We start from the raw sequence: 14,377 nt of genomic DNA, 5'->3' as shown, positions 1-14,377 counted from the left end.
TAGTGACTGTCATTTATAGGTTTCTTTTCTTGAGTGTTTTTACAATAATAAAAGAGGAGAACCAAAGTTATAAAAGGCCTTTAGAAAGCAGTGCTTTATTGCCATAGGAGGAACGGGTCTTCTCCCTCTTAGCGCTGCGAAGGGAGGAGGGCCTAAAACGCTTTGCTGACGACGGCAAACTCTCCATTTGCCAGCACCTTTCAAATTCTTGTATGTTATTTGCACAGTGTCGAGGGTTGGTCTTCAAGCTGTTTCCCGTAGCTAGTTAGGAGTTTGCGCAAAACCCACTTTAGCTCTTTTAGCCAATCAGGCGCGAGTGAAGGAAGGAGATTCATAAAGAAAGCGCCAGGTGATGGATGACGAAGAACTCCTATCTGGGAACTGCTGGCGTCAGGAACACCTGTTCGCGCACAAAGAGCATATAAATCACAGCATGCAAGGGAATTATGAGCTGTAATAGAGCGAGACCAAGTTCTGAATTCTCCTTTTGTTTGTAATTGGTTTAACAAAGCAAAGCTTTTTAGATGGTGTCCCTTTTGACCCCGGTTCCACGTCACGTTAACGAAAACTGCAAACAGTTCCCGAGGAATGTGTGTACGTTAAATATTTCGTCACCTCCCCTTCCCGAATCGTTTGGCCACTCTCCGCCGTGCCCCATGGAGGAAGGAGAATCCAGAATCCAATCTCGGTGTGCGTGATACACACCTCGTTGCACCTTGCCATTAGGAAGAAATGCGAATACCTCAGGAGAGGTGCTAATGCGGCAATATCTTCTTCCCGAAAATAGTGAAAGCCAGGAGATGGATTTTTAGGCCTGGCACGCGATAGAACAATCTAGGTCCATGGTTGGTTTCGGGAGAATGATACTTCTGGAATTGTAAAAGAAACGTTCTTCGTGAAGGGAGGGGCAATCCCTTCGTTCCTGCGTCGCGATTTAGTTTTTAGGAACATGGAACTCTCAGCCACGGTTAACTCCTTGGATAGATAAACACAGTGTATCGTAAAGTGATAGTGTTGTCAAGTCATGGCGTCTAGAAATATCAACGGAAATTACGAAAACTCCCCGAACGATTTCTTCATGGAGGATTCCGAAATCCCGGACAATCGGGAATCGAGCCCGGAGGTACTAGTGGAACCGCCAGAGCACAGTTTCCTCAACAAGAAGTTCTCCATCGAGAGCATTTTGGGCACGAACGCTTCCCACCGCCCCCCGGCGAAGGAGAGCGAGGAGGCCAGAGTGAGGAAAGTGTTGGACAGTCCGTTTGTCCGGCCGACGCCTCTGGCCGTGCGTCCGTCGGTGCTGTGTGCGGGGACGGAGTATCTGCCATCCGGGGACCTCCTCTCGATGACCAGCCTCATCGGCCAACTGCCGGTCCCTCACGCGTGCGGCGGGGGCCTCGAAATGCTTCAGTCTCCGGCAACGGCAGCCTACGTGCCATACCCTTCCCTCGCTTTCTACGGAGGCCTCTTCGGTGCCAAGACTACCACGCCTGTCTTTGGACTCCAAGGTAAGAAAACCCTCAAGCTTCAAATGAAAAAAGGAAACAAATCTGAGATATACTGTTGAGAAGTAAGCTATGTAATATAAACTAAGAATGTCAATGAATTTGCTTTAAGATCACACTATATTTATTGATTGATATAGGCAAATTCTGTGTTCTTAGCTTGTATTACAATGTATGTAACGTGTCACAAAATATGGTTCCAAACTGTTAACCCTAGCTTATCCAAAGGGGGGAGGCTGTCAGGCCCACCACTTCTATTTTTTCGATTTTTCAACTGTCAAAAGTTTATAAAAAAATGAAAAATAAATGCATTGTTATCCAAGGGGTTCCTAATATTTCTGTATTACTTTTTTTCACAGAAACATAAATGCAATGTAAATAGTGGGCAAAATGCACTAGATGGGCCCATCGGCACCATATTTGAATCTGCGTTATTCGAGACACTCATGCTAGTGAGAGTGTACAATTGGTTGGCAATCATGCTAATTTTGGTAATGATTATAATTAATGAACAACTACACCTCAATAAACAAAAAATCATTAATACAAATTATTATGGTTTTTGCGAGTTTTAGTGAATGGTAAAACATTTTCTTATTAATGATAATAATTTTTATAATTATTATAATTAATAAATAACTGCACATATATAATTAACAAAGGAAGCAGTGATTAAATAACAAAAAGATGTCTTGAATTTTATTGATTAAAAAATGTGGGCCTGTGAGATCCCCCTCCGGTCAGTATGTATTTCTTACGGCACGGCTAAACTAGGGTTAATATATATGGTATTAATATAACAACTTATGTAAGAATGTCACCATTACTCCATGTCAAGTAAGCAAATTAAATATTTATTTTAATCCCTACTGCATAACTTTTAGTTTCTCACGACGAAAAAAACAGAAAATATGATTTCATTCTTAAAAATTCTTAAAATTAAATGCACAAGTCGTCCCAAAACGCAACAAAAGTATCACGATATAATAAATATCAATAGTAGTTCTCAGTTCTGAGAAGGAGACATTTTTTTCAGTGTATTTGGGATATGTCTTCAATTCTACATAGCTTTTAAATGATGTTTCACTGTGCAAGCCGATAAAAAACCTGCAATTTTAACTTCAAGCGGCTACCTTTCACCCCGTGCTTGAACTTTTCAATTTTTTTTTTCAATATACTCGTATATGGAGTTAAATTGTGTAACTTATGGTGTTGCTTTTGGATTACACCCCCTCTCCACCTCCAATAGCGTGGAGAGTGCAAAATACTAATACGAAAGAAATTTTCAAGGAAACAAAAGCTGGTAACGTGGAAACAAATCTTTGAACACAGGATAACTTTAGTCACAGAAAAATCCGGGAACTATATCGCCATTATTACTATCAAAATCTTCTTGAACTTAGCTAATGTATTTTACCATAGTCTTCTTGTTAAGTGTCCAAGCACAAGACTGCTTTGCTCATGGTTTTCTTTTTTAATTCGAAAACTTTACTCCCCTTCCCCCTGATATTTCCCTGCTCACTTTTCTTTCTTCTTTGATATCGGCCAGTTGTTATTCAATTTCCTGAGACACCCTCCTCCTTCTCTGTAATTTTCATGTTTCTGGTTAAATTATTTGTATACTCGTAGAATATTTTACCAAGTAAATCAACTGAGTAGGTCATAAAAGTTTCTGAGTCACAACTTTTGGCGGAACAAACTGTTCGTAACAATCCAGAAGATTTGTAAAGGACAAGCAAGAGAGAAAGTCAGATATTCTGAACTTTAGCACGGGCGTCTGAATGGGGGTCGAACTGACCCGTCGACCCTTCAGAAAATTGGCATCGTTCAACTTGCAAATCAACCAGAAAACTTGTTACTTTTAATGTTAATAACATAAATAAAGTTCTATTGAAACAGAATAACGAAGTAAAAAATGCGTTGGATCGACAAAATTGAGTGTAAAATGTAGGAATAAGTGGTTTCACCGTCTAAAAATTCCAAGAAATTGTTTTAGCTGAGAGGTCACACAACAAACATTATATATCTCATTAATAACTTTTAAAGCTTTCTTCTTGAATGAGATGTGCAAATGTTAGTAACAAAATAATAGTGTAAAAGTTAGTAACAACATAGTAATGCATTTCAGTACATAAGCTGTATGAAATGTAATAAAATTATTTTAAAAAACAGTGGTGCTGGATATTCACTCATCTGGTGGATCGAGTGTAGAAAAGTCTCCCCGAGGATACGATAATAATAAATTTGGAAAAAAAACAATTGTTCATTTTCATTAGTTTAGTAGTCATTATTTGATAATTATAATCACAAACATGCTAATACTTATTAGTATGCTATTTCTTCTACTATTTTATTTCATGAGTGGCCTGACTCCCCCAACAAAAATTTCAGGCGACGGCCATGAATACTTGGCCTATAGAGATTGAGAAAGACTCCAGTAGAAAATAATAACTATTATTATAATTATTTGCTGTGAAAGGGAGAATGTATTTCTAATTAAGTAAATATTACCGTGGATGAAAACTATTATTTTTGTTGAATATAACGATAGCACAGAATAAATTTATTTCAACCATTACTATTTGACACTGATCACATTATTTTCCTTAATGTAGCTAATATATTTTGAGTTCTAGGAACACGAACAGTTTCTGATTCATGTCGCGATATATTGTGAGAACGATATAGCCTTTGTCCGTGTCATGATGTCGTCTCCACAATAGAACATATCTAAGAGAGTGATTATGTTGACGATGGGACAAGTGGAATACTTTTTAGTTGGCGTAAATTTAGTTTAAATTGAAATTATTTTTAATGTTTCCCTTATTTCTGCATTCCTTATATAATAGTATTGATTCAACGTTCATCTACTATTTTTATTTTGCGGAAGTATGCCTCGGGTTTGATCTTCAGAGAATATGATTTGTTCATCATACCAGATACGTCTCTCTTCGTCCTTCTTTAAGATTTTTGTATAGATATCATTTAAATTTGAATTCTTCTCCCTATTGGTAGCATTGTCGTCTTGTAACCAAGAGGATCTATGATCGATTCCCGGTGAAGGTACTTTCCACGGTGATTCTCATTCCACTATAAACTGTACGTGCAACTCAGATCACCCTATCTGAGGATAAAGAAAACTTAAAACAAGTTTGTTTTCTTCCATCTTTATAATTTGGGTCAAGTATAATTTTTTTACTGTGTTATCATTTGTAACATATGCAAGAACTTGTGAAATATTACTGAATGTTAAAGAAATTCAATTTGAATTCTGATATCTTTTAGTATTAATTGCATTGTACTGAATAAAATCTCGCACAAATAAGATCGGATGTATCCAACAGCACATATCTTCAGAAATTGTGCCACTGTTTTCAGGCGATTACGTGAAAATATCTGAACTTCTAACCAGTGACGCAGGAACGCGGGTTACAATGTACTGCATAATTTTTTGAAAGTTTACAATATCCCCTAAATCCGTAGATTCGAGTTGTGCTCCTTATAAAACCCTCAAAAAAATTGACAGAAGTAATGTGCTGCTGGAGAAGCTTTTATAAAGACTCGTGTGAAACGGTGGAATGAGATAAAGTTTAACTTAAGGAAATCCATCAAAGGCTTGTGCAACTTTGTGTAAGGGTGCACATTCTAAAGAAGTAACTAATCGGAAGATAAGATATAATCTATTTCCGAAGAGTATACCTCTGACTTTCACTTTCAAATTTTTTTAAATGAAACTAAATAATGTTCAAACTAAAACGATAGAGCTTTAGTTATATTTTTGAAACTAAGATAAATTTTAAAATTGAAAATTTTGTACAGGAAGTTTCAGGAAATATACTTCAGATTAAGTAAAATCAGGATAATTTTATGAACTCATTTTAACAGGTTAAAGAGTCAAACTGAACAACTAAAAATGTCACTGCATATTTTTGACAATTTTAGCGATATGGTCATTCGAACGTTGGGCGTCCGGAAGGGGGGGCAATGAAAATCAACCAAACATTATGTATTTCACACATATAATTTCATTCTAGCCACAATAATATGTGTTAATTATTGCATGAACATCATAAATTCAAATTTAAGCAATGTTTTTTAGGGAACAACACTATTTTTGGAGAAAATGTGCCTTCTTTGCCCCCCCCACCGGAAAAAATACCTTCCTTGCCCCTCCCTGGAAAAAATCCTGCGGACGTCCATGCGTTCTTCTATACAATTATGTTGAAATGTCAATTCGATTCGCCGAAGTCGGTAAGTCGTTATACTTTGCCGACTTTCAGCAACAACCAATAATAGGCAAAACGGGGTGAAATGGGGCATTCGACGTGAAAGTACTCCCGAACCTCAATTTTTATTAAAGTATTACACATATTTATGTTAAAATGTGTAAGATATTTTACATATTGTTCGTTTATTTTAACTTTTTGATCTCCTTTGTTTTGTGTTGGGTCCCACCCGTCACACCAAAAAACAAAAAAAAATCTCCTTTAACTGTTACATTTCCCCCTCAACTCCACTCTTTGTATTAAATAATTTATTTTTCATCATTTGACAATTTACTGAAATTAAAATAAACTTCTTATTAAGTGAAGAGACAGTGTTTCGTCTGTTTCGTATCAAATATTTGATATTTTTCATGAAATAAAACTGTCCCATAGCCTCTTTTTAGTAAAAGGTGGTCCTAAAGTGGGTCGCCAATACATTTAGGATCATTATGTACGCAAAAACGGGTGCGAGTATTTGAGAGGGCTTTTGTAACACTTCTTCTGTACACGAGACTGAAGTGCACTTCACAGGTTGACTAAATTACTGAGGATCAATTGACCCGAAGGGAATGAATCCACAGAACTCATACCGCGGGGAAACTCACTTCGTCCAGTGCTTGAGCTCGAGATGTTTTGAAGATAAGTAATAGGTTATTTCTAGTGGGGCAAAATTGCCTGATTTCCGGGTGTAAGAACTAAAATAAAACAATGTGTTCTTTATTTTAATCCAGAACAATACAAAGTGATCCAGATTTCCGAAAAATCTGCAAAAATCTGGAGATCGCTATTTGACCTCTAAATCCATACAAATGTGTAAGATTAGCAATTTTAAGAGAAAATGGACACATTTGGGTCCGCAGAATTGGCGCGAGGTCGATTTTGATTTTTGTGCAAAAAGTATAGTTTGTGACTTATTTCAATAAACATTTGGAAGCATATTAATACTACGCATGACGCTTGAAGGCTGAAATACACTCCATGAAATGACAAAATAATAATAATAATACGTATAATTATCAAAATAACATTCATAATGTGCCGTTAAGATGCATTTATGCAAAGTGTGTTGAAAAATAGCGGACTTGCGTTGGTTTCAACGATCATGGAGTCTAGTGCTAGTCCTGTATGTTGTTTTTCAGCACTTTGTCGAATTCACAGCTACTGCAGAAAAAAATAAGAAGAGCAGAGACTCGCGAACGTGCCAATACTTCCTAATGAAAATAAGCTACTGAAGACTGAAATTTACGGAAAATGAAGAGGAATTCTACAATCTAGTGATAGATTCATGAAGAAGGAGAGCAGGCTGGAATTAACTTTCAAACGAGACCGGAAAATGTTTATTATTATTATTATTATTATTATTATATTTTCATTTCTTATGACATGTGCTTCCCTTACTGTAGAAGTTACGGACAGTCCCTTCGATGGTTTAGATCGTATCTTAACAACAGACAACAAAGAGTATTCATAAACGCTGCCACGCCCCCCTCTCTCTCGCACCCTGCCATTGGAAACTGGTGTCCCACAGGGATCCATTCTAGCCCCTCTCCTCTATACCATTTTTACAGCCGACTTACCTACCGTAATCAATCACAGTAAAGTTCATTTTTACGCAGATGACACTCAACTACAAATTCCTTTTCCACCGAAATCGCCAGATGCAGCCTTTGCTTTGCTAAATGATGATTTATCCAACATAAATACCTGGTGTAAAAGTAACGGTCTAAAAATAAACCCACAAAAATCAACTTTCTGTCTTATTGGTTCCCGAAATAGTATCAAACTAGACACATCTAAAATACCTTATTCAACAAATGTGAAAAATCTAGGCGTCATTTTTTATGAACACCTTAACTGGGATATTCATGTACAAGAACAAATTAAAAAAGCTTACGCTGTGCTAAGATCGCTGTACAGCTTTAAAGAATGCCTAAAAACAGAGATTAAAATGAGACTAGTCCAATCTCTTATCTTTCCTCTACTGGACTACTGCGACGTAATTTTCGGACCAAATCTATCCGTTCGAAACAAAACCAAAATCCAGAAAGTCCAAAATTCATGTTTCCGTTTCGTGTACCATATAAGAAAATACGATCAAATCCTCCCAACCCTAAACGCAAACAAAATGTTGAACATGACCAGACGCCGAAAATTACATCTGTGTTGTTTTATTCATAATCTTTTACAAACCAAAACACCTAGAAACCTATTCCAGAAATTAAAATTCAGAAGGGAAATACATGAGGAAAATCGAAACTTGAACTTCCAAAGCACACACTAGTGCTTTTCTAATCATCATTTACGTATTCAGCTGCAAGAGCGTGGAATGAGCTTCCTCCTTCCACGACGTGCCTCACTAATCGCAACAAGTTCAAAGACAAACTAAAAACTCTCTTGTTAAGCACTCACGAATAATAGCTCTCACTTCTGAACCAACTTCCTAATAACAAGTATTTTCATCTACACTTTCCTTGTTTACTTTTCCCCTTACATGTTCCCAACCCTTAACAATATTTTGTCCTTTCTCGCATATTAAGAACATTTATATGTTTTTTACACATAACATTAATATTAATTTGTATTATTCTTAACCATATCACACCAAGCACAATTGTGTCAATTAATTGTGTATCCTTGAGTATTTGTTTTCAATCTTTTTATTATTATTATTATTTTAGTGGGTAGACGAGCCTTTGTTCTCAATTTTGTATTTGTTCTTTTTGTGTCTTATTTATGTTTCTCTCTTTCTTCTTTGTTTGTTATTGTACAAACATTTAGTAGGTAGAATGTATTTAGTATGTATATGTATCCATCGGGGTTAGGTGGTAGAACAGCCGCAGGCTGAACCTCGCCCTTTAATAAAGGAAAATTTAATTGAAGTATAACTATACATTTCCGAAAATCCTCAGACAAAGCCATGAAAACAATCGGTGAGCAGCCCTCTCAGAAAAACTTAAGTAATAAGCTGTTGAATAGTAAATATAACATATATTGGTAGGAGTATTTCACTCTTCCGTTTCATTATGTTGCTTACGTTATAATTAAATTTAATTAGAATTGAATTATTTGCATTTAATGAATTTAGAGATGCATTTGGAGACAGTTGTTGGTGCTGTGTTGACCCTGACAATTGACATTTTCATTAGTCCAGAGTTGACTGTATAGAATCATAGAAATATCTAAAAACAATTTATCTGTTAAAATTACATGACATTTTAATACACTTACTAATGCATAAAATTCAGGGAGGGTGTCGAGCAATGATTACGAGTCAAACTTGTCGCACCTTCAAAAGACGAATTCAAAGAATTAGAAATCTGGAAAATCACTTCTTACTTAAACCTTTGTCCATTTTAAGCGCATGTAATTCGACTTGAGGAATTCTCCAAGGACCAAGGTAAAGACAACGTGTTGTACCGCATTCGCTCCGCTGGCACTGCAACCATTTATATAAGAATCAAGTCAAATTTGTAAATATTATTACCTCAAATCAGTTCTTATTGAATGCTGTGTTATCAACTGTCTGTATGCGAAAAATCGTAGACTAAATCATAACACATTGCCGATTTCCAAAAAATAATTAAATAATACGAAATGTGCATTTGGATCATTTCATCAAATGATAATTTTGCATTAATAAGTCTTCTTTGCTGCAGTTAGGAATCAAAAATATTTTTATTGTAGAGCAACGAGAGGCACGCACTTGGGACTAAGATGAATATTTCTTCTATGGATGTACGGGTCAGAGTTCTTTGCACGCAAATTTTAAAGAGGAGTGTAAGTTAAGAAAATAACATTCCTCAAACATGGATGCAGGAAGTTCCAAAATCTATTCTCGCCCGGGCACAGAAATCTCTGGCTAGGAATTTGAATATACGTACATGTGTCTTTCTTACTGCAACTTTCCTATCAGATAAGGACGTTTTTCAAAAGATGGAAATGCCAAATTCCGTGGCGGTATAGTTAACGCAGCGCGCAAAACACCAGGGGCTCAGGGTTCGAATCCCGGCCTGAGCATGGGTGTTCTTTGTGGGTGTCCCTTCACCAATATCATCATATCATCATCTTCGCAGTTATGCAAAATTGAAAAAAAAGCGAAGTAAGCCAAATCAATCAAACTCAATCAATAGTTGGAAATATATTTAAGGTGTGTATATGTGTTGCGGTGTGTGTGTGTATGTGTGTGTGTGTGTGTACACATACACACGCACACACACCCTCGTATCCAGGAATTTCTTTCGGGGTGGGGCTGACCACCATATTTTTAAGGGGAATAGATAGAACCTCACAACTGTATGTTAAGACCAGTGGTGGCGACTGAGTTCCAAAACGGGGGGGCTGCAAGGAAAGTACTTTCTCTTGGTAGACAAGGCTTAGCATTAAGAGGCCTTAGTGTGGAGGCAAAGAAATGGAGAGTAGCTATCTACTAAATCGTCGCCACTGTTTAAGGCTGCCATTTTAATCAGAACGTGAAATCGGAACGTTTTCTAACACTCGACTCCTCTGTTTCCATGCAATAACCTTGTTTGTCGAAAGCATCTCAATATGTGTGTTTGTCCATTTCTTCTCATCAGGAATCAAAACATCTATGGTGTCTTGGAGTGTTTTTACCAAGCTGTTACACATTCACGGGATGGACAATCCACTCGACAACACGAGATGCAAAATGTGAGCTGAGAACTGAACGCAGACAGCTCGAATATTTCTCTCTCTGAATCAGGGACGGCGCCAGGGGTGGGCACGGGTGGACAAGCGCCCACCCAAAAATTCCTGTGCCCACCCGATTGCCCACCCAATCAAATTCAATAAGTACATATACTTGGAGATATATGAATAATTCGATAAATAAGTGTATTCTGGTGTTCATAACATATATATTTTATTGTGAATATTATCTATGCTAGAAATATTCACATATTATCAACCCATAAAAAGCCAATTTTGTCATTAGAAAGTGAAAGTAAATACTAGAGCTATTGAAACAAAAACTGTGATCAAATGAATACTTCCATGATTAAAAGCAGTTAGTAGGCTTAGGAGGCTCAAAATGATGCAGGGTATGATCAAGATTATACGAATTATCAGAATTTAGGTCGAACTTGAGGACTGCAGCTCCGGGCCTCCACATACGTATATAAATCCCGGCCTGGGTATGGTTAAAATAATCTCTAAATAAACAAATAAAATCATCATCTTAGCGTTACTTCCACCGTCAACACAATACATTATTTTGACTTTTTAATTATTATTATTAGAATAATTTAATCAAGAAGACTTAGATGGGCAGGCCATGTGACACGAATGGCACAGGAAAAAAATAGTTTACAGGATTCTTGTTGGGAAACCTGATGGTAAGAGACCAGTAGGAAAGCCAAGACGAGGATGGAGGGATAACGTTGAGATGGACCTAAAAGAAATCGGCAAGGATCGAAAAGATTGGATTGATCTTGCCCCGAATAGGGACAGATGGAAGGCTTCTGTTGCTGAAGCCATAAACCTAGAGAGTATAATATAGTTTTAATTAGCTCTGCATTAAAATTCCAGAAGTGTCCCTTTTTTATTTCATTACAATTTTTATATACTTCTTATCTTCAAATAGCAATATGGTATGCGAAATATCAACTTTATATTCATTTTACTAATAAGAAGGAATCACAATAATCACTACAATACTGCAGTGAATAAATTTTAATAAACCAGTTATGTATGGAAAAAGCTACAGAATTATTCAATTGCTAATGAGTGGCTTATCCTATTTAGAAATCTTCGTTCCATACATAAATTTTGCCACATGAATCAGCCGAAAATGTCAACAGAATCTGTAGATGCAGCTGAAGTAAAGAAAAAAAGTTATGTCACGAAGTATCCAGAAGACGATTTTATTAGTTTGTTTTTAAATCCACTTTTATGCTCAGATAGGCTAATCGGGACTAAACCTACAGTTTAACGTGGAACCAGTGTGCATTGTGCTTCCACCAGAGGAGGGGGGAGTCGAACACAGGACGTCTTCATTATAATGCGACAGCGTTATGCCTTTGGGGAAAAATATACAGAAAGAACTCGCACCAAACGTGGCATTTTATCACCATAGAAGGTGCGTCAATTTTAGGAGGGTGATTGTCTGAGGCAAATATTTGAGACTTTGGGAAAACAACATCATTGTTCACGGAATTAGCTGCCTTGACTTGATCCGCTAATGAAACGCTGTGCAATTGAAACTACCATCTCAACTTTCTAAGAGGTATGAACTAATGCAACTCCATTTTTGGAACAGTAAGTTGTGGTTGATTTGTTATATTTAACCTTTAAACAGCCGAGCCGGTTTTCGAAAGTAACCACTCTCTCGCCGCGGCCTTTGCACGCGATTTTTAAATTTTTACACTTATTTCAGAAAAACGTTATATCTCGGATACTATTTGAGCAAAAATATGTTCATGTAACCAACCATACGTGTATTACTTCTCCCGCATTAGTAACATGACAGTTCAGAAAATGAATAACAACTTAGATAATAATCTCTTCAATTCTGAACAGATTTTTCGATCTTACTTGTTTGTGTGTGATATTCTGTCAAAATAGCCTTTCAATAGCCTAGGAATACTTCATGGACAATGAACAAAGAATTTGATTTCCGTGTGTGTTTTAAATCATTTCTAATAAGACGTTCATTTTAATCCAAACATTTAGTGGCGGCGATTAGGAGAACCGGGAAGTGGGGGATGCAGTTCTCTCGCCAAATTTTGCCACATTTTACCCCCGCCTTTTTATGCTAAGCCTTTTCTACCAAGAAAAAGTATATTGTCCTTGCCCCTCAAATCTTGGCACCCAATCGCCGCTACTACAAACATTCAGATAGATTTCTCAGTTGTACAAACCTTGTAAGCTAAGAAAAGTGACCCATAAGGAGTAAGAATACTCTTTCAGTTAAAAACTCATACGATGAAAATACTATGCTCAGGAACATGCATTTAAATTACGAGAAACTGCACGATTGTCTACCATCGCACTTTCTATCATTGTCGCCGAATACATAAAATCAAGTATGTGCCTTGTATTTGCAACACAAGCTTAAATCTAATTCAAATTTATTTCACTGTATTAACATGCATACATTAGAATGTATGGCTGGGGTACGGCTGCGCATGTGTAAACACTTCCTTGTGTCCATCAGAGACAAAACGAAAGGAAATGGAACAAGATGCGAGAATGGATTAGAAAAGAATAAAGAGGAAAACAAGGAAAGGAAAAAGAAGTAAGAGGAAAATCGGGAGTGTAAGAGAGAGGGGGATACATACGTACACATACATGGTCTTACATTTATACTGCCCACCCTAATCTATCAATAAGGAGCTTCTGCCCACCCGGTCGAAAATTTTTGGCGCCGTCCCTGCTCTGAATCGAGCCTGAACACCACTAATATGTCTTGTCCTACGATGTTTGCATTTCTTAAAAATGCAAAAACCCACTAAATTGTTCATATTCAGGCCTTAGCACTCACAAGTGTTCAAAATCGCCCCCTGTCACAGCTTGTTATATATCGGCACGAAACAAAAGAAGTCTTCTGGATCGCAAAACAATTATTGCACTGTGAAAACCCTTCCGTTCCCAATACAGCTAACGTTTCATCTCCCAATATGATCAAATGCTTACTCATTTATCTCCAGTGACGTGCCCAAGGGAGGGTTGGTGGGGTCATAACCCCATTTGACCCAATATTCCTTAAAAAAAAGGAAGGTCAAAAACAGGAAAAGATGGCAAAATGAGAACTGACCACAAAAAAATAGCATGCGTAACCCCTTCATTATATCTTCATTATATTTTAGAACATTCAGCAGATAAAACGATTCGTTAATATTGCCAGTAGTTCGACTCCTTCTCTTATTCAAGAACGTTTCCTCTCGCGCTTTCCAGAGATAAAAACTACTCGTTGCGCTATCTTTGTTGTACAGCTTTAAAATGCTGCGACAACACCGAAAGAGCAAGAAAAGTTTACGTGCAATATTATCAACAACAGGGTTATAGAACATTCTCCATCTTGCCTTTTTAAGTATTTCTCTCCTTAAATTATCGTCACATTATTCAAGAAGCCAAAAACCTAATTTTATTTAGTGTATACTGAAAATTATCCTGGGAGAGTGGGGCTCTAGTCACCTGATCCCCAACTTGGATACGTGCTATTAACAATAACAGGGTTATAGAACATTCTTCACCTTGTCTCGATAATTATTTCTCTCAAATTATCATCACATTGTCCAAGATGCCAAGCACCTAATGTTATCTAGTGTAAACTGAAAAATTTCCTGTGGGGGGGAGGTAGGGGGTTCGAGCCACCTGATCCCCTTGGATAAGCGCTATTAACAATAACAAGGTTACAGAACAATCTCCGTCTTGTCTCGATAATTATTTCTTTCAAATTATCACATTATTCAAGAAGCCAAAAACCTAATTTCATCTAGCGTAAGCTGAAGGGGGTCTCGATCCACCTGATCCCCACCTAGGATACGGGCTATTAACAATAACAGGGTTGTATAACATTCACAGTCTTGACTTGATAATTATTCCTCTCGCCCTTTAACAAAGGAACATTGAATTGAATTGAATTGAATC

General features: G+C 37.0%; 1 protein-coding gene across 1 annotated transcript in view; it reads left to right on the top strand.

Annotated features, from left to right (window-relative positions):
- Positions 1 to 712: 712 nt before the first annotated feature.
- LOC145978120 (homeobox protein HMX2-like) overlaps positions 713 to 14,377 on the top strand; it is a 126,479-nt gene continuing 112,814 nt past the window's right edge. The window contains exon 1 of the mRNA XM_083110559.1: positions 713 to 1,508. Within this exon, the coding sequence (XP_082966685.1) occupies positions 1,025 to 1,508 (484 nt within the window). The 5' untranslated portion in view covers positions 713 to 1,024. The remainder of the gene's footprint in view (positions 1,509 to 14,377) is intronic.

The sequence above is a fragment of the Lepisma saccharinum genome, chromosome 24, assembly GCF_977018435.1.
Source record: "Lepisma saccharinum chromosome 24, izLepSacc3.1, whole genome shotgun sequence".
Taxonomy (NCBI): Eukaryota; Metazoa; Arthropoda; class Insecta; order Zygentoma; family Lepismatidae; genus Lepisma; species Lepisma saccharinum.
This window is presented reverse-complemented; position numbering and strand designations above follow the sequence as displayed.